At 48.2% G+C, this 19,886-nt stretch overlaps 1 protein-coding gene across 1 annotated transcript in view; it reads right to left on the bottom strand.

Moving 5' to 3' along the window:
* Positions 1–19,886, bottom strand: part of THBS4 (thrombospondin 4) — a 53,717-nt gene that overhangs the window by 4,058 nt on the left and 29,773 nt on the right. Inside the window, exons 7-19 of the mRNA XM_006053983.4 lie at positions 19,663–19,865; positions 17,854–17,991; positions 15,559–15,627; positions 12,894–13,046; positions 9,740–9,844; positions 9,059–9,166; positions 8,586–8,745; positions 7,043–7,161; positions 6,119–6,171; positions 3,359–3,552; positions 2,323–2,501; positions 705–753; positions 411–607 (exon numbers count right to left, since the gene is read on the bottom strand). Coding sequence (XP_006054045.4) covers positions 411–607; positions 705–753; positions 2,323–2,501; positions 3,359–3,552; positions 6,119–6,171; positions 7,043–7,161; positions 8,586–8,745; positions 9,059–9,166; positions 9,740–9,844; positions 12,894–13,046; positions 15,559–15,627; positions 17,854–17,991; positions 19,663–19,865 — 1,727 coding nt within the window. The remainder of the gene's footprint in view (positions 1–410; positions 608–704; positions 754–2,322; positions 2,502–3,358; positions 3,553–6,118; positions 6,172–7,042; positions 7,162–8,585; positions 8,746–9,058; positions 9,167–9,739; positions 9,845–12,893; positions 13,047–15,558; positions 15,628–17,853; positions 17,992–19,662; positions 19,866–19,886) is intronic.

A 19,886-nucleotide genomic window follows, 5' to 3' on the forward strand; every position in this document is an offset into this window, starting at 1 on the left:
GGCATTCCACTACCTTGGTCCGTGCTTTCCCTGCTGTCAGCCCCATCGCTCCCCACATTTGGCCAAGGAGGGCTCTGACCTCTGCCTTTCCTCCCAGCAGGAGTGACGGACATGGTTTCCCAGCCCTCCTGTACAAAGTTGGCCACCCGAGGAAACACATTAGTCAGTTTCCAAGGGTATTGTGCCCGAAGATGTACCCCTAAATCTTCCCCACCTCTGGGGTCAGACGTTTTCACCCAGAGGGGAGCATGCAGCTCGTACAGAGAAGCGAAGGCATGGCCCCCTGGATGGGCTGCAGAGTTCCCAGATTTGAGCACAAATGCATCGATTTCTTAATGAATAAATGCCATATGGGAGAACACAGAATTTAAAAGGAGGGTGAAGGGCCCAGAAGAAAGGGAGACAAGTACCTTGAGCTGAATGCCAGGTTCCGCAACAGCTCGGAACGGGGTGGCCTGCCAGTACGTCTGCTCTGTCTGCTTCCACATGACCACGTAGAAGCTGGAGCTGTCCTGGTAACCAAAGATGAAGCCGGCGTAGTCATCGTCCGTCTGGGTGTTGACGTGGAAGGTCCCTTCAAAGTCAACTCCGTTAAAAGCCGTGTACCCTGTAAAGATCAAAGCAGATGAGAAAAACAGACAAGCCACGCGGGTAGCTGGAAAGAGTGAATTCCACACAAGTGGTGACTGAGGCCCTGGACATACCCACTGCCAGGCCAGGATCGCTGTTCATGGTCTGCACAATCTCCATGCCCTGCAGAGAGAAATGCAGGAGTTAAGATTAACCTCAGAGGGGATGGAATAAGCTCGAGGAAGCTCAGATTCTCGGGCATCACCGGTGAGAAGTCAGTGATGTCTGAGCTCCATGTAAAGATTTCATTATTTGAAGAACTGCCTTACCTTGTTATGTGAAACATACACTTTTCAACAAAACAAAACCTCAGTGTTGAGTAGAAACAGTTTTGCTAAAACTGTCACTTGAGTTGATTCAATAGACTCTTAATTAGAGAACATATGCTTTAAATTTTTTTTTTTAATTTTTAATTGGAGAATAATTGTTTTACAATACTGCGCTGGTTTCTGCCATGTTGCTCTTGTTCAGTCGCTCAGTCGTGTCCGACTCTTTGCAACCCCATGGACTGTAGTCCGCCACCCTCCTCTGTCCCTGAGATCTTCCAGGCAAGAATACTAGAGTGGGTGCCATTTCCTCCTCCAGGTTTCTGCCATACAACAACATGAATCAGCTGTAAGTATACATAGGTCCCCTCCCTCCTGAACCTCCCTCCCACCCCTCTGGGCTGCGGAACATGGGGTTGAGCTGTGTTACACACCAATGCCCTCCTAGCCATCTATTTTGCATATGGTAATATACACGTCTCAGCGCTGCTCTCTCAGTTTGTCCCACCTCCTCCCTCCCTCGTGTCCATAAGTCTGTTCTCTATGTCTGTGTCTCTACTCCTGCCCTGCAAATAGGTTCACCAGTAACCATTTTTCTAGCCACAAAAAGGAACAAATTTGAGTCAGCTGAACTGAGGTGGATGAACCTAGAGCCTGTTATTCAGAGCGAAGTAAGTCAGAAAGAGAAAAATGAATGTCGTATATTAATGCATGCTGCTGCTGCTGCTGCTAAGTTGCTTCAGTCGTGTCCGACTCTGTGTGACCCCATAGACGGCAGCCCAACATACATATGCTTTTAATGAATGTGGCCTGCTGGGTGACGCTGGAAAGTCTACTAAGCCTCTCTGTGCCTGCCTTCTTTAGTTCCACAAGGAGGCGAACGCACAGGGGCACCTGCTGCAGAGACTGGGAGCATGGGTCTAGGGAGACTGCCTGGGCCCCAAATCCAGCAGTCTCAGCTGCTTACCTGCCGTGCTACCATGAGGAATCATTCAAGCTTTGTAAGACTCGAGCTCAACATCTGTAAAATGAGGCTAATTAAAGTGCTCCGTCAACAGGACTGTTGTGGGGAATAAATGTGACGTGGGAGAGTGCCTGGCTCACGGTCGGCACCCTCTAACCCACTTCTCTCAGAAGGGCCTGTGTTGGGGGGAGGAATTGGGAGACTGGGATTGACACCTACATACTAGTGATACCGTGTATGAAATGGTAACTAGTGAGAACCTACTCAGGGAACTCTACTCAGACCTGAATGGGAAGGAGGGCCAAAGGGAGGGGATATGTGTATGTCTGGGTGATCCACTTTGCTGTACAGCAGAAACTAACACAACATTATAAAGCAATTATACTCCAATAAAAATTAGTTTTAAAAAAAAGCCTGTGTTGAGAGGCAAAGCTGAGCCATCGCCAGCCCCATGGCACTCACCTGGTTCAGGACCACCCAGTTGGGGTCGATCTGGGCATCCCCTTCAGGGTCCAGGACCACGGTCTGATAGGCCCTGAAGTCAGTCAGGGTGACCTCTGCGTTCTCTGGGCACACGTCTATCCGATCAATGACCTGGTCCTGGTCAAAGTCTGCCTCACAGATGTCTCCCACTCCATCACCTGAGGGAATGGAGGAGGGGAGCTGGGTAATGCCCACCACCCCCACACCACCCACTCTGTGACAGGAGCCAAAGAGAGCCCAGCGCCAGGGCTAGGTCTTCAGCCTGCATGGAGAGAGAAGTCCTGGAGTCAGCTGTGGCTGAGCTGGCCCCGGGGTCCTCGTGGTGGGTGGGTGAATCCCACTGCAGGTGGTCAGATGGACTTGCCAGCAGCAGCGTGAGGGTAACTGTTCAAAGCTGACCTGACAAGAAACCCTGGGTGTCCTCTAGGATCGCACCTCAACGACGGGTGGATATTAAGTCTGACCTTACGTAAGCAAATGTCTGCAGTACTTTCTGGACTATGACACATAAAAAGCAGAGAAATTATGGCCACCAGACACTCTCTCAGAATAATTTACAGTGACCCTTAGGCTGAATCTAGCCCAAAGTGTCTTTTGTCCAGCTAACAGGATGGTATTAGTATCAAGACTTGAATTTGAGTATGCGGCATAGACACGCTTACCATCGTGCTCACAACTCTGCCATCTCATTTCTGGCCCTGTGCACACCTGTCCCCTGCAGGCATCAGAGCCTGTAAACCCCACCCCCGCCTGTGCTGCCCTGGCCTCCTCTCCCTCCTGCTCCCGCTGGGACACTGGTGAAACGGGTGGGCAGGCCCCAAGGGGGAGCGCGTGGTTGCTTCCCTGCCCCGTGTGGTCTCAGCCCAGGGCTGTGCCCGCCTCTGACAGCTGGAGACGCGTGGCTCCCAGGGCTCTCCTGTCCACACAAGCTGCGGCTGCTCGGAGGAGCTGGACCCTGACAGAGGTGGGCCGCCGTGAGCCTGGCTGAGGGGAGCCCTGGGCCGAGCCCGCTTACTGTTGCTGTCCTCCTGGGCGGGGTTGGGGACCAGCCGGCAGTTGTCCGGGCCAGGGGGTACCAAGTCGGGGATGCCATCGTTGTCGTCGTCGTCGTCACACTCATCGCCAATCCCATCCTTGTCCGTGTCCAGCTGGGCACTGTTGATGACGGTGGGGCAGTTGTCTGTGCTGTCCTGGTGCCCGTCTCCGTCGCTGTGGGAGAAGGGAGGGAGGGGCTACGTCACAGCTCAGCAGGGGACACGAGGAGGCCAGTTCTTGGGGTGGGGGGGGTTGGGTTTGGGGTCTTAACCAGGCTTGGTCTTTTATCAAGCTTCCCTGGTGGCTCAGACAGTAAAGAATCTGCCCACAATGCAAGAAACCCAGGTTTGCTCCCTGGGTCGGGAAGATCCCTTGGAGGGCATGGCAACCCACTCCAGTACTCTTGCCTGGAGGATTCAATGGACAGAGGAGCCTGGCGGGCTGCAGTCCTTGGGGTCACAGAGTCGGACACGACTGAGCGACTTTCACAGGTCCTGAGATAAGGCTGCCTTATGGGCCTCAGAGACCATTTCCTACTTCCCCGACCTGTTGCAACAAGTAGATCTTTTCTATTCAAAATAAGGGTCAATTTCTGTGATTCCGTGACCAGATGCTCCTTTCAGTCCCTGGCACGACTACGATCCCTGCAGAGACTCTGGGAGTGGAACAGAGGGAGGGGCAGGGCACCAAAGTGCTGGCTGAGAGCCCTGGCCCAGCTGTGCGCGTGGCCCCAACATGACACTTGGCATCCCCCTCTGTGCCATGCGGACAGTAACAGCCCACCTCACAGGCTTGAAGACTGAAGGCTGATTAGAATAGTGCATATTACATTTTTATACATGAAAAACCACTTCCAGGGGCCTGGCCCTTGGGAGGCCCTATGGTGTTTCCTTTTCTAATACTCTTCACCATGCCTGGCCAGTAGACCCGAGAAGCATCAGCTGTGAGTGCATAAGAAGTGGCCTTCAACATACTTCTCAGTCTCTGAGTCTCAATTTCTTTCCAGGCCTGACAGCAACCAGGGGAAGAGTGTGCCCTGTCCCCAGGCTTCCCTGAGTGGCCTCCTATGGCTACTCGGGATTAGAGCAGATATTCCTTTCACCAGTTCTACCCATGGCCCATCCTGGGCCAACAACTACCCCCACAGTGGGATGGGAAAAGGAGGCCAGGGACCAGTGCATGCCCTTCAGGCCAGGCTTCCCAGATGGGACCCAGGGAAAGTGAGGTCGGCTCCAACAGCGGGATTCCTGGGCCTGTGGCAGGGCTGTTTTCCAAAACATAAGCCTGAGCTATTGCCGTCAGCAACCATGCCATATAGCCCCGAACGTTTTTATGCAAAACCAAGTAGTTTCTGTCCTCAAGTCTGTGGGAATTAAAATGTAGCAAATGAGTCATTTATTTTAGGCAACTTCTAGAGGCTGGTGGGACAGGATATTTTAGAAAGCACTCAGATGGCAATTAGAGTGCAGGATGACCTGCAACAGGGAACATTCGTGATGCTCATCACAGAGGGAAGTTGTCAGGGTACCAGTCCCACCTTCCACTCAACAACAGAGATATCCTGTGTCAGCCTGTCACGGACTCGCCTCTCCTCATGCTGTGGGAACAAAAATACCTCACTTACCATTTTCTGCAGGTCACCCAGGGGCCAGTACTGTGCTGGGAGCTTTACCCACATTATCTTTCATTTGCACCATCACTTTTAAGAGGCATGCAATTATCTCTACTTTGCAGATGAAGAAATTGAGACAGACTGAGAAGTATGTTGACGTTCACTTAGCCAGCATGTACTCTGCAGCAAGGACATGGAGCACGTGGATGGAGATGGGGCTTGACAGGATCTATCCTTGAGCAAGGCTGGGCTTCAGAGCTGCTGGCTGTAGGGCAGCCTCTAAGGAGAGGTTGAGGAGGGAAGCTACCTTGTTCCTTTTGCCTTTCAGGCCCCTTTCCCTCCCTCATCCCTGTCCTGCTCCCCCTATGATTCCCTATGGAGATGACAGGGTCCAGAGTCTCGGACCGCAGATGCCTCTAGCAGAGCTGCCCATGTCTACGTTTTTGATGTTCTTATAGCATTGGATCCAGCTCTTTGTCCTTACATAGGCCTCCATCCATGTGGGACTAGAAGGGCTGACAGCATTCATTTGCATAGAACAATTCCACCCAAGAAAACTGAACGAAATGATTCCAGAGACAATGAAATCACAAAGATCTCTCAGCAAGCTGGCAGGTCTCTATTTGGGGCTGATGGTGAAGCTTCCCTGAGCTGAAAGAATATATAATAGCAAAAGAGCTAATATCCATGTAAAAGAAACTGTGACATGTACTTTCCATAAAACTAGCTCAACCTTCCCAACAGTCCTAAGAGCTACATTCCAGTTTTAGCCCCATTTTACAGATGAGGAAATAGAGGCACAGAGAGATGGGCAGCTGATGTGTTAAGTGGAGAACTGGGATTTACATCCAGGTGTGTTGCTCCAGAGCCCATCTCTAACAAGGGATGCCACACAACCTCTCCTGTGATGGAGTCTCAGTTGCTCGAGTGCCTCGTGGCCCCTCCTGATACAGTCAACTCCCCCATCCACAGAGGTGCAGTGACCCTGACCAAAGACAGCTATTGTTCCTCTAGCAACTCAATCTACCCAGAGAGCCCCCAAAGCATGGTAGCAGCAGAAAGCTCTGAGAGAGAAAACTCCCTCTGGATTTTTCATCTGGTCCTATGCAGTTGGGAGACATGCCATACCTGTCCTGATTGGTGTCACAGGAGTCCCCAACCAGATCATTATCCACGTCAGACTGCAAAGGGAACAGAACGTGTTATTTATCCCTAGGCCTGCACAGAACGTTCCGGAGAAGGCAGACCTGGCCCATCATCACTGGATCTCAGGAATTATTTCTTTGAAATTGGGGTGGTGCAAGCTGCAAAAGGACAACACCATATTGGTGTAGGCACAATGCTGAATTTTCAAAAAAGCCTTCCAAAATATCAAGCTCCAAGGACGGGCTGCCTACACACCAGATGAGCTGCCTGGAGAAGGGCGCCGGGGCAGTGTGGGGGCAGGTGCAGACGTGGCCCTCCGGCACAGGTCGGAAGGGGGCCAACCACAGACACGAGGATGAAGCAAGCAGGTTTTGCTTTGCTTCTGCATTTTGGAGCGGAGCCAGAACGGGAGTGAGTCAGAGGGCAACAATGACGACCCCTTCCCAGGGCTTTCAAAATACGTGACACGTCACACCCAAGGATCCAGACAGGAAGGAGGAGAGAGAAGAGAAACTGCACATCGCTGACTGAACCTAATTTGAAATGTCCATACACAGGGGTTTGGGGATGAAAGGGACATGAGGCTCCCCATAGTTAATTTCCGTTACATTTTCCTTTCAGCAGAAAAAAAAAAACTTGTTCTGGGCCTCCTTAGATTCCAAGGCTGACATCAGAGGGACTCTACAGCCTGTGAGATGAGTCAGCGGGCCCCAGATGTCCTGCAGTGTCCCTCCCATCACCTCCAGTCCTACGTATACAACATTATCACCTCTGCTGTTAGGAGGAAGGCAGCAGCAGCAAACGTGGCTGGTGGGCTCTGCTGGGTTCTTCCAGATGCTGGTCATAAAGTGCGTCTTTGCACGGGGCACTCAGCCTGGGGTTCGGCTTCCCTTGTGTCCTACTAACCTGGTTCGGGTTGCTGACCTCGGGACAGCTGTCACAGGCGTCCCCCACACCGTCACCGTCTCTGTCTTCTTGGTCACTATTGGGAACTTTCTGGCAGTTGTCCAGGATGTTTTTTATTCCTTCAAGAGAGGAATGCTTCCCTGAGTCAGGCGAACGTCACAGAAAGGTCTGGGGCACAAACTTTCAGGACTTGTAGCGATTAGGCCAGCACGCAGGGAGTGGCATCCGCCCAGGCCATCCTCGGGGAGCACTACCCCTTCCAGCAGTTATCTGCTGTGTGTGCGTGCTCAGTCATGTCCAACTCTCTGTGACCCCTGGACTGTAGCCCTGCCAGGCTCCTCTGTCCATGGGATTTTCCAGGCAAGAACACTGGAGTGGGTAGCCATTCCCTTCTCCAGGGGTGCAGTTATCTTGAGGTAACATCAAAGGATGAATTCTGGGAGGCTGAAAAACGAACAGTGACTTGAGGCATTTATCCAGCGAGTTAGAATCTGTCCAAGGTGTTGAGGGCTATCACTGTGACCAGATGAGGCATCAAGAGGGCCAAGCCTGGGGAGGGAGGAGCTCGTGGGTCTGTTACTACCAGGGCCCCAGGGCTTGGGCGGTGGTGGGCTGGAGCCAGGCCCTTCACATCATTTCTCCCCAGCTTCCTGTTCAATTGTGTCATCTCCTCTTGGTACCTTGGAACCAGGGATGGTGGGAGTGGTATGTATATCATGGAAATGCAAATGCTACAACTCAGGGCCTTTTCTGTTCATTTTGCCGAGCTGGTTTACCAGCTGTCCGGCTTATAGAAGGTAAGGTTGCATTTTAGAGAGGTGTGGATTTTCTGGAGTAGGGTGTTGGTGGGTATAGTGTATTTCTAAAAGGATACTCCTTCAAGGTCCTATAAAGTGATATGTTTTTCAGAAATGATCAGATCCAGCCTATACTTTGATGGCAATCATCTGTGTTTTATGGGAGCTATACAGAAAGAAATGTCCTTCCTTATGGCCTGCAGAGCTCTAGAATTGTTCTCCAGGGGTGCTACTCACACAGACCAAAGTATGAGGCCCTTCAGTGGACCCTGGAGCTGGCTGATGCAGCCACCTGCCTGATGGCCCTTTCCACTCTCTGGGAAAAGACCTGATTCTCTGCATGAGGAGCCTGACCTGGGGCTATAGCGCTTGACCCTGCTCTGCCCCTCTCCCTCAATCTTCCACTTCTAGGGCTCTTACGCTTGAGAAGGACGGTGGGAGGGAGGAAGCTGTAGTCTGAGAAGACAGATGTCCTCCAAAGACACAGCCTTGAGAAGACACTGCTTGAAGGGACTCCTACAGCGTCTGGCAATGATGTTGAGTTCCTGGAGCATGAAGGTTATTAAACATGGGAGAAATAAGTAGACAAAAATAAGTGGACCTGGGGTCCCCCAGGCTCAGGCCATGTAGAACCCCCCAAAGCAGGAAGGCCTTCAGAATCAGCAATTCTGTTCCTGCTCCTAAGAGAGAACAAGGAGAAAAGCGCAGATAGGTCCCAAGGAAAAGACAACGCGAGGCAAACCCACCGTCCCCATCCATGTCGTCATCACAGGCATCTCCTTTCCCATCCCCGTCAGTGTCTTTCTGGTCATTATTCAGCACGTTCCGGCAGTTATCACAGGCATCCCCAAAGATGTCTTTGTCACTGTTCCTCTGGTCCACGTTGTGGGTCAGGACACAGTTATCCTAAAGGATCCCGAGACCGACATTTACTGAGACCCCCTGTGTGCCTGGTCCTGTGGTGGATGCCAGTCAACCTCCTCCCACCCCACCCCCCTGCCGCTGGCACGAGATGTCAGACCTCAGGCGGTCAAAGCTCCTCAGTTTTGAATTTTAAACATTTCGGAATCTTAGAAGAAAAAGTTACAGTGCTGTGGAAACACAGGCGTGGAAATGGACATTTGGGATGATTCATATAAACAGTGAACTTCATGGACTTTCTTCTACCATCTCTGGCACGTGGCCATTCCCAGACCCTCCCAGCAAAGCAAGTGCCTACCTGCTCATTCAGGATCCCGTCTCCATCAGCATCTTCATCACAAGCGTCTCCAATGCCATCCCTGTCTGCATCTTCTTGGCCAGAATTTGGCACATACTTGCAGTTGTCCTAAGTTGGAGAAACACAGCTCAGAGGGACATCTAAGTTTGTCTTTTTTTCAGCTTTACTGAGGTATTTTAACTGACAAAATTGCAAGACATTTAAAATGTATAATGTGATAATTTGATACATGTATATATTGTGAAGTGATGCTTCCACTGATTTCATTAACATATCTGTCACCTTACATTTATCCCCACCTTTATTTTGCTGAGAACATGTAAGTTCTACCCTTAGCAAATTTCAAGCATACAATACAGTGTTAACTACATTAGATCCATAGATCTTATTCACCTCATAATGGACAGTCTGTACCCTTTTACCAACTTCTCCCCATTTCCCCACCCCATCTCCATCTAAATCAAAAACTATTTCTGACCTCAACACACTGTACCTATCTGACTTTATTGTCAATAGCTGTTCTGCTACATTTGAGATGCGGCTACTTTAAAAATACAATTCTGAATGGAACCCACAGAACCCTTCCCTGATATAAGATGTGGCTCTGGAAAGCCACAGAGCGAGTGTGCATATGTGCTCGCGTGTGTGTCTGCGTGTGTCTTCTCCTGCTCGTCCCCTCACCTTTTTGCAGTTTCTGGCCGAGCATGGCAGCTCCTCATCAGGGTAACCGTCAATGTCCACATCCTTCCCACAGATGTAGCCGTCACCGGCCCAGCCGACCCCACACTGTGAAGAGAAAGCTTGTCAAACGCCCAGGCGCTGAGCCTGGTGGGAGGCTGGGGCTTACAAGGGCCTCTGCTCCTGTACACAGGCCCAGAGCCAGGAGGCTTTGTGGGGAGGATTTTAAAACTATTAAGCTGTGTTTTGAATATTGTAGTCTAATGGTTCAAAATTCAAAAGATACAAAGGCAGAGTGAAAGCTCCCTCCTGCTCCTGGGCTCAGGAATCCAGGCAAACCGCTCTTTTGAATACTTTCAGAGACATGCTGGGCAGAGACCAGCAAACACATATTCTTTTCCTTTTTTTTTTGCCCTTTAGCACAACTGGTAGCATACATGCATACCACTCTGCACCCTGAGTTCTAAAAATTAACATTACATCTTGGGACTCTTTCCATATCACTGCATGTAGGTTTGTGTCATTCTTTGTAATGGGCACAGATCTATTATACATAAATTGGAATACATGTGCCTTAATTAATTCAACTAGTCCCCTACTGGTGGGTGTCAAGTTGTTAAAACCTTTCTCTATTGCAAACTATGCTGCCACAAAGAATTCTAGTACATTTGTCCTGCACATTTGACAAATTCTAGTACATTTGACCTTCTGGTTTCTTTGTGTGAATTCCTGGTTCAAAGGGTATTAATTTGTATTAGTATTTGTAATTTGGGATTATTGTCAAAACATTGTCCGGTGGAAATAAATGCACACATCGGGAGAGAGGCTATTGAGGCACTTTCCTTATCCTGGCCCCATATCTGTGTATCTAACGGTCTTCTAGATCAATTTCCACCACACAGGGAACCTTCCAAGGTGCTTAACCTCTGTTCATATCCCCTAAGAGGAGAAGGTTCCCACAGGTGCATTGCTGGGTCTGTGCGTTCTCCATTCTTCTGAAAAAGTCTACCCAAGCTCCCTGCCACCACCAGCTGCTGAGGGGAGGCCTTCACTGCCAGTAGAATAGGCATTCAAGTAACAGTTATTCCAGACCAGACTCTACAGGCATTTTCTCCAGTCCTTACAGTGATGATGCAAGGTCATCATTACCCAATTTTACACAAGAGTCAACTTAGAGCAGCGAAGTCCCTTCTTGCCCAAGGTCTCAGGGCTGGGACTTGAACTCAACACTGTCCCAGTTCAATGTCTTCTGCCATATGTATTTGGTTAACATGAGTTCTCCCCCTCATATCCATATCCTAGTGGGCCTGGTTAAAAGATAATGATAAACCTAAGAGAAAGGCAATCCTTCCATAAGGGCATCTGGGGTAAGAGGTGGTACCTGGGAGCTCAGCCCAGGAGCAGGATCGGTACCTGAAGGGACAGGCAGAACAGAAGAAGGAACAAGGGACAGGGCGGCCTGGAAAGTGACAAGGAACCAGTGAGGTGGGGGAGGGAGGTGGGGTAAGAGTCTGGGGAACAGCGTCAGGGCCAAGGGAAAAGAAGCTTGACACGAGTTAACATTAAATTTCCTGCCCTCATCAATCAAGAAAAGGTGATTTAAGACCGGTGACTTCCTAGGCTGCAGCCTGTCTGTTCTCAATCACATGCACCCCTCTTCTGCAACCAGAGACATAGAAGGCAGGGTTCCAAAGACACCCCTCCTATAACTACCCTTATTTCTGCTCAGTTGTTTCAGTAGGACTTTAGAAGGCCTGGAAAGCACAGCCATGGGGGTATCGTCCTTGACTCATTTTAATGAAGAAAAAATTTCCTCTAGGAACAAATACGTTTTTAATGAGCCATTTTCTGACAGATTAAATTATTTTAGTAGTCACTCCAAGTGTATTAATCCTTCACCATCTGTCGCTGTGCCTTATTACAAATTCAAAAACACATTAAGAGCCCCATCACCCACCATCCCAGGGGAGTTGTTAATTTGTTCACAAAAGATGAGGATTTAAACATAGATATATGCTTGCCTCTCAATGGGAATAAACAAGCCCCATTGATAGGAATTAAAGGAATTGTTGGTTTTTTTCTCCCCCTTCAACCCAGCTCGTTCCCTTGTCAGTACCTTGTACAAATTACTTGTACCACTGGAGAGAGGGGATGGTATTACAGTTATTTCTTTAACTTGGTTTTGATTCTCCTCATTCTTCCTATTTGAAAGCCATATGCTCATAGTAGAAAATTTTGAGAACAAAAAGGTAAAGAAGTCTGAGGTATGAAGAAGGGAGAAGTCTCCCAGAATCCATCCTGCTGCTCAGACTGACTGCTACACCAGACTCTAAGGGGCCTGGCTCCCCAGGGAGGAAGCAGGAAGTGAACAGCTGAAGACGGATTATTTAGCCATGTCTAGAAGCCCCCACTCCCGCCCCAGGACTCTGGGGCTGGGGGTTTGGGGACGGATGGCAGTAACAAGCTCCATTCCTCACCAAGGGCCCACTCCACACCTGAGTGGAGGGAGACCCTCGCGAGGCTGAAGTGCCCTGCCCTCTCCCCCGGCCTCTCCTCCCCAGGCAGTTCCAGGGCCGGATGCTGCACGGGAAGGAGGGTGAGCACCCACCGAGCTCCTCCTGAGCCTGGCGGAGGCGGGCACAGAGAACAGCAGGTGCTGTGGAAGGTGGAGGGTTTACTCCCAGGGCTTCTGACAGCAGCCCGCCACCCCTCCAGGGCAGTTCATCTCCCGGAGTGTTAGGCCAGACTTGGAAACTGGACGTCCTCGGGGTGAGGACAATGAGGAAGAGCAGTGTGCTCATGTAAACCAGCAGCTTATCGAGGGACTAGTCAAGGGAAGGCGTCTCCCCAGAGTCTTGGGGCTCACCTCCTGGGCCTCCCACAGAGGATGTATGGGAGCTGGGGCTCCACCACCAGCATGCTCAAGAAAATGTTGTTGCCCCACGGCCGAGAGACAGCAAAGGCGGCTGATGGGTAGGTGACTTCAGATTGCTCCCCACAAACTTCAGCTGCCTCTGTTACAGCCACATCCTTCGTTTATTTTGATGGAATTGCTTTTGTTTTTGAGTGCTTTTACTCTGAAGCAAGCAGAAACCAGAGAGCAGTGGTGGTTCAAAGGGAAGGGGGGAAACGACAAAGCAAGCAGCAGATGACTTACCACGCACGTCACATCCCCCTGCCTCTCTTCGATGCACTGGGCGTTCACACTGCAAGGGTTCAGTTCTGGATCTCTGCAGTTTCTTTCCATTTTGCAGCCCCTCATCTGATCACCGATGTACCCTGGTTTGCAAGGCCCACAGCGATAAGATCCCTGCAAGGAGCAGAGCAAGACGATGCTCGGACCTGGGAGCCAAGGGCCTATGACGGTGTCTGTTTGTACATGGACTTGATGATGCCAGGACGAAGTGAGCCTCACGCCTGCCTCTGTTATGTGTGTGTCTTATAACATTGTGTGAATATCGAGGGAGACACGAGCAGACTGGAAGCCACAGCCAGACACAGAGACATGAGAGAACAGAACCAAAGGCAGAAGAAGGCTGGCTGGGGAGCTGCTTGGTCTTGCCAGCTCCACTGTGGAGGGTAAGGTGGAAAGGGGTGAAAATCTGAATGAAGTCCTGGGAGGTGGAGAGATAGAATTTACTCTGAGGACAAAGGATATGGTTTGGTTAAAAGGCAAATTAGAAAAAAATTTATTTATTTATTTTTTAATCAAGTGATGGACAGAGAACTGTTGGTGGCCTAGCATTGAGGATTTCTGATGAGGTGGGCTGGTGTGGAAGAAGCCTGGCAAATGAGCTGTCAGGTCCATTGGGATAGCACTTCCAAGGCAAACCTGATTTTTTTTCTTAAAGACAGCTTTACTGAGATAGAATTTACATACCATGAAAGACACCCATGTAAAGTATACAATTCAGTGATTTTAGTCTCACAACTCCTTCAACACTAAGCTCAAAAGATGTTCTCCAGTGATTTTTAAAAAATATTTATTTATTTTGCTGTGCAGGACTTAGCTGTGGCATACACAATCTTCAGCTGTGCCATGTGGGATTTAGTTCTCTGACCATATATGATATAGAACCCAGGCCCTCTGCACTGGGAACATGGAGTCTTAGCCACTGGACCACCAGGGAAGTTCGGTTATTTTTTTTTTTTTTTTTTGCTGCACCGCAGGGCTTGTGGGATCTTAGTTCCCTAACCAGGGATTGAACCTGGGCCCTGGAAGAGACCTAACCATTGGACTGCCAGGAAATTCCCTCCAGTGATATTTCTTGCTCTGTCAGCCTCACTGGACCACAGCCTTTGGTCAGTTCTCTGCTTTTCTTTGCTCCTCTGCTCATCTTCCTTCACCTACTTGTTCATTTTTGAGGCTCTCTAGAGTTCTACTTTCTAGACAATTCCACTGCCTACTTTTCTTCTCCCAGGGTGGCTTTAGTTATCACCTTCATGTCAGTGTCTCCCAGATCTATTTCTGCAGACTAGCTTTCTCCTGGTAAAAAGCTAAGAAGCAGGAAGTCCCAGTATATTAGCAGGCAGTGTCGTGAATAAAAACGGTTCTGCAGGCAAACTGGACATCTTATGACATGTGTGGTCTTCGCCTAATTGTTTAACTTTACTGGGCCTCAGCTCCTTCAGCTGTAAAATGGGAATAATGATAGTGCCTACTGACAGATTGTTGTAAGGATTAAAGTAAATGGCAATATTTATAAAATGCTTTGACATATAAGGAAACTAGGAAGCTAGAGATTAAAACCTTTCCCAGGGACATACAGTAAGTGAGAAGCAGTGATGTTGTTTAGTTGCTCAGTCATGTCCGACTCTTTGCGACCCCATGGACTGTAGCCCACCGGGCTCCTCGGTCCATGGGATTTCTGAGGCGAGAGTATGTGGAGTGGGTTGCTACTTCCTTCTCCAGGGAATCTTCTGACCCAGGGACTGAACCCACATCTTCTTCATTGGCAGGTGGATTTTTTTTTTACTGCTGAACCACCGGGAAAGCGAGAAGCAGCGGTAGCTGGAGCCACTAGTTCTTTCCTGACTCTGCTACATCTATCACCTTGAAAGAGTCAATAGGAACTTCCAGAAATAAAGCCCTTTTCCAAAGAGTTAAAATTTAGACCCCTAAGTGTTAAGCAGTTTAATTTAATACAAATGACTTTTGAGAAGTTCTGTAAAAACAATGAATACTATTTGGGAATTGTCACCAGTAAAATGCCTATTCTGGAATACTGAACTATTAACACAAAACTAAGAAGCTCTTCCTATTTAAAAAACATAAGAATCATTTAATATTTTATTAAATAAACATTCATCCAAAAGCCCAACACTGCGACTTTGAGAGATGGTAAAGAACAAGTCTGGCATTTTGAAAATGATTATTTTGGACATGCTACTCTTGCTTGTGAGATCTTAGTTCCCAGACCAGGGACTGAACCTGTGCCCTCAACATTGAAAGCACAGAGTTCTAACCACTGGACTGTCAGGGAATTCCATCATAAAGTTATTCTTATATAAAAAATTACTTATCCATTACTCTTACAGTAAAAACTTTTTCAGCACAAAACTTTTTATTTTTTGGCCATGCTGCACAGCATGTGACATCTTAGTTCCTCAACCATGGATTGAACCCGTAACCCCTGCATTGAAAGTGTCGAGCCTTAACCACTGGACCACCAGGGAAGCCCCTCAGCACAAACTTTTATCCTCATTTGCAAATCAAATATAGTATGCCCATATGTTCTCTGCTGCCTTGGGGTTATGACTTATAGACACACACTTGTTTTAATAACTGGTCATCAATAACAAGAGCCATGAAACATACTTACCAAAGTGTTAATACAGATAGAATTAAGAACACATGCTCCGTTTCGACACTCATCAATATCAGTGCAGACCTAGTGCGAAAGAGTTGAAAGAGGCACACTGTTTAAGTAGACAGGCAAATACACTTTGCTTTGTTTTGACATCTTTGGTTGAAGCGACAACATGGCCTTTCAGAGTGGCTGGTCATTAGAGCACTGTTTTGGCCATCTCCCTGTGTTTGCTTTGGTCTGAGCTCAACCTAATTCCAAGTGATAGCTGACTCCTTGGTATTTAAAGTTGTTCAGAAACTTAACATGATTAATCTGCTCCACAACTTCAGGAAGGTTCTGCTTTACCCTGCCTGGGACTCATGCACTTCTTCTACCCAAGGATTCCTATCTTTACTCAGTTCTGAAAAATTCTTAGTTCTCCTCTGCTCCTGTTCCTTCTATTCTTTCTTTGTAACTACACTTAAACAAATACTGGATTTTCTTAATCTTTTTTGACTCTTAACCTCTCGTCCCTGTTTTCCATATTTTTCTTTCTCTGTGCTATATTCCAGATGATTTCCTTAGATACACCTTCTAGCCAATAAATCCCCTGCTAGCTGTTTTGCTCATCTATTTTTGATGTCAGTTATTAAATTTTTCACTGACTAAATTTCACTTAGTTATTTTTTCAAACCTGACTATATTTTTTTCCCCACATTGCCCTATCCCTTAACTATGGCATCTACTTTTTCCTTTTTCTCCTTCTGAACTCATTTTAATATCTGTCATATCTCCTCAGGGTAGCTTCTTTATATAAATTACATTTTTGTTTATGAGTATATCTTTAGTGGCCTTGCTTGAGGGTGTCCCACGGGCCCTGAGATTTGGAGTGTCTTCACAAAGTGATATCAGCCAGGGCCCTAGGGATTTTACTGCTCTAAGGCTAGTTTTTATGTCAATTTTGGGGCTTGTTTCTGCATTCTATGTGTAACACAGATTCAGATATCATGACTTTATGTTGTACAAGCTTGGAGCTTTGATTTGCTGTGGGGAACCATGATTTGCTGTCAACCATGTCCCAAAACAGACATCAAGCTTTCTGTTGATTTGCAGGGGAGTGGCTAGGAAAGTTTTTTCATCTCCTTTAATGAGGAGGGTAGCTCTCTGAGGCTTCTGGCTTTCTTCGGGGGTATTAGGTCTTTCCAAAAGTATCTGCTATACCCACATAGTGCATGAACCCCAGTTTCCCACTGGGAGGGCCTATACCCATCTTCCATCTCCCATGAGCTGCTGTGGCATCAGCTTCCATCTACAGCCCTGACTCTGAGTTCCCACTTTGTTTCTAGAAGCTGCACATTTCCTTATAGTTCTTTTGATATTGGTCATGCATTAAAATTTGTTGTTAAATGTTAGCAAGCTGGCTTCCTTCGACTTAGAGTTCCTTCTACCATACTGGAAATCCACTGGAAGGGCTCCTTCCTAGCTTACATAAGGCACCTTCTATTTCTTTTTGTCTGTTTCCCTTGGCTTAGTCTTGAAGATTCTGTCTTTACAGAAGAGGAAGTAAAGCTTTAGGTCATTACTCTAATGACTTCTTGCCACCCCTGTGTGTCTAGCTTGGTTCCTTTTTCCAGCCTAAAAAATGATGCCCTCTAGAATTCTTTGATAGGCAGCTAGGAAATAATGAACCTCTGTCCTCTTCAAAGCTAATAATTTCCCTAAGGTAGTAAAATATATTTATAGACCAACCATTTTTAAGGGCTGAATACATCAGAAAGAATTTCACAGTCAGTCAGTTAAATAATGACCAGGATATAGTAGAACATCGAGAAATAAATGGAGACTGTCACAAACTGCTCAAGAGCTTTATGGCAATTTATAGCTGATATAAGAAGAAAGGGGGTTTTCCCCAGGGGATTACGTCTACTCTTGAAATCCTCTCATCTCTAAAACAGCTTCTGATCAGCAACAATGACTCTATAGAAGTGACCTAATTTTCCAAAGCTTTTATTTGTTTCCCCAGTTCTTAAGTTATTGTGTCACTAATCGTTCAAATGGCTACCAACAAAATAAGCCTGGATCCAGCCACACATCCAGTCTTACTGCCTTCACTGCTTTTCTAAAGATACTCGATGATCCCAGTTGACTAGCTCGCTCCTCACCAGCCTTGATGGACACGTATATTCAGAAATGAGTTGGAAAATCCTGCTAACATGCCCATAGTGCCTGAGGACATTCCACACACCCTTGTGGAATGGAAAGAGACGGGAACCAACCAAAGGTTTCCTGTTGGCGATTAAAGATCAAAAGACCACCACTTCAGCCCACCTGCTTGTTTGTCTTGGCGAAACTGATCCCAACGCCCTGCATCATGGGCCCCGTGAAGCCCACCGGACAGGTATCACATCTGAAGCCAGGAGCCAGGTTTACACAGCGCACACCAGGATAGCAGGGGTGGTACTTGCACTAGAGAGAAACAAAAATTCAGTCTGTAGCCACAGGGAGAACACACGCTCAAATGTCCGTTGCTCATCTCTTTGCACAAACTTGTGGAATCACTTAACTATCCATTTTTGGGGGGCTGAAATGATCAAAGGCAATAAAGGCTTCCAATTTCATAGTTATTCACAGAATCCCTGACCCACACGGCCTGGAGGTTGCCTTGTTGTGAGCTTCGCTATAATATAGAATGAAGCACAGCCGAGTGGAAAGGGTCCTAATGTTAACCAGTCCACCTTCCAGGGCAAACTCCCCGATATCCTAACTTGGAATTTAAAAATGTCTGGGAGAGAACAGTGCTCCTGGACCACTTGTTAGGTGGCCATTGAGTCCAAAGGCATTATTACAGCAACTACTCAAAGAAAAAGACCTTGAGAAGATCAAGTCAGGGCAGCTGTCATTTCTTCAGTAAGATGTGATTCATCAGGGGCTGTTCCTGACTCTGGACCCTATCAAGCCCATGGCTGTTGCAAGGCTCTCACAGTCTAGGAGATTCATTCTTCTTTTTTTTTTTAAACCACTTCAACTAATGTAAAAAACATGACCACTTCCTGCCCTTTCAAAAGAAGGAAAATTCCAGTTCACAGATAAGAACCACATGCAGTTCTGTGAAACACGTGTAGATGCTCTTCCAAAGGAGGGATGACTAGAGATCGTCTTAATTGCTTACTATCTGGGGAGGTAATCGGCTACCACGAGTCTGTAGGATGCATGTATATAAGCTAAGCTCCTTCCAGCCTTCCTCTGGCCTGAAAGTGTGAAAGCGTTACTTGCTCGGTTGTGACTGACTCTTTGCGACCCCATGGACTATAATCTGCCAGGCTCCTCTGTCCATGGGATTCTCTAGGCAAGAATACTGGAGTGGGTGGCCATTCCCTTACCCAGGGGATCTTCCTGACCCAGGGATTGAATCCCAGCCTCCTGCATTGCTGGTAGATTCTTTACCATCTGAGCCACCAGGGAAGCCCTCCTCTGCCCTGATGGAAGGACAGAGGTGCATGCTGGGGGCAGCCTTGCCACCCGCTGTGAACACTGCCTTCCTTGAGACTGGACCAGTGATTGGATAACTATGGTCTTGAAACAATCTCTGTCAGAGGCTTTGTCAGCTGGCCAAACAGCCTGTATTTGCCCTACATGTCTTTCTGGCTCCGTCTCTGGCACATTCGGTTACTCACAGATTATGGGGCCTCCTCAAAAGGTCTTGTTGGTTTGAGATTCCTCTCACTCCTCCACTGAGGAAGCCTGAAGAAATCAGTTGCAACCCCTAAAATATACCCTTACCCAGATGGTTCCCTTTCCACATTCACAAGTGTACAAAAAGATCACAGTAGTCCCAGAGACTGCTTATGAGAATCAGCAGTCGAGTCAAAGGCTGAAATCTCAGCATTGCAGCAACGCGAACCACTGCGGTGGGAAGCCCAGACAGGAGGTACAATGATCGCAGCCACAACCGTAGGTCGCGCCTCCGCCTCCCCACCACCCATGGGTCTCTGAAGATTCCCGAGGGAGTCGTTTTCATGTGGCCTGGAGGTCAACCCAAGTCAGCCCTCAGTCATCGACCTGGCTTCTCTTCCCATAAGCCATAGATAGGCTGTAGGCGATACCGAGGGAGCCCCCTCTGTCTAGTTGAGTGTTTACCTCATCGACATCGGAACAGACGATCCCATTTCCTGTGTAGCCCTCGGGGCAGGGTCCGCACTGAAAGCCGTCTCTGGTGTCGGTGCATCGCACGCCGCGGAAACACGGGTTGGAATCACAGCGGCGCACGGGGGGTGTCGGGGATGCCGCGGGTACCACGGGCATCAGAGTGTTGGGGGTTGGAGACTGAAAGCTGAGAGGACCTAGACAAAAACCATCATCCA

The sequence above is a fragment of the Bubalus bubalis genome, chromosome 11, assembly GCF_019923935.1.
Source record: "Bubalus bubalis isolate 160015118507 breed Murrah chromosome 11, NDDB_SH_1, whole genome shotgun sequence".
NCBI classification, from domain to species: domain Eukaryota; kingdom Metazoa; phylum Chordata; class Mammalia; order Artiodactyla; family Bovidae; genus Bubalus; species Bubalus bubalis.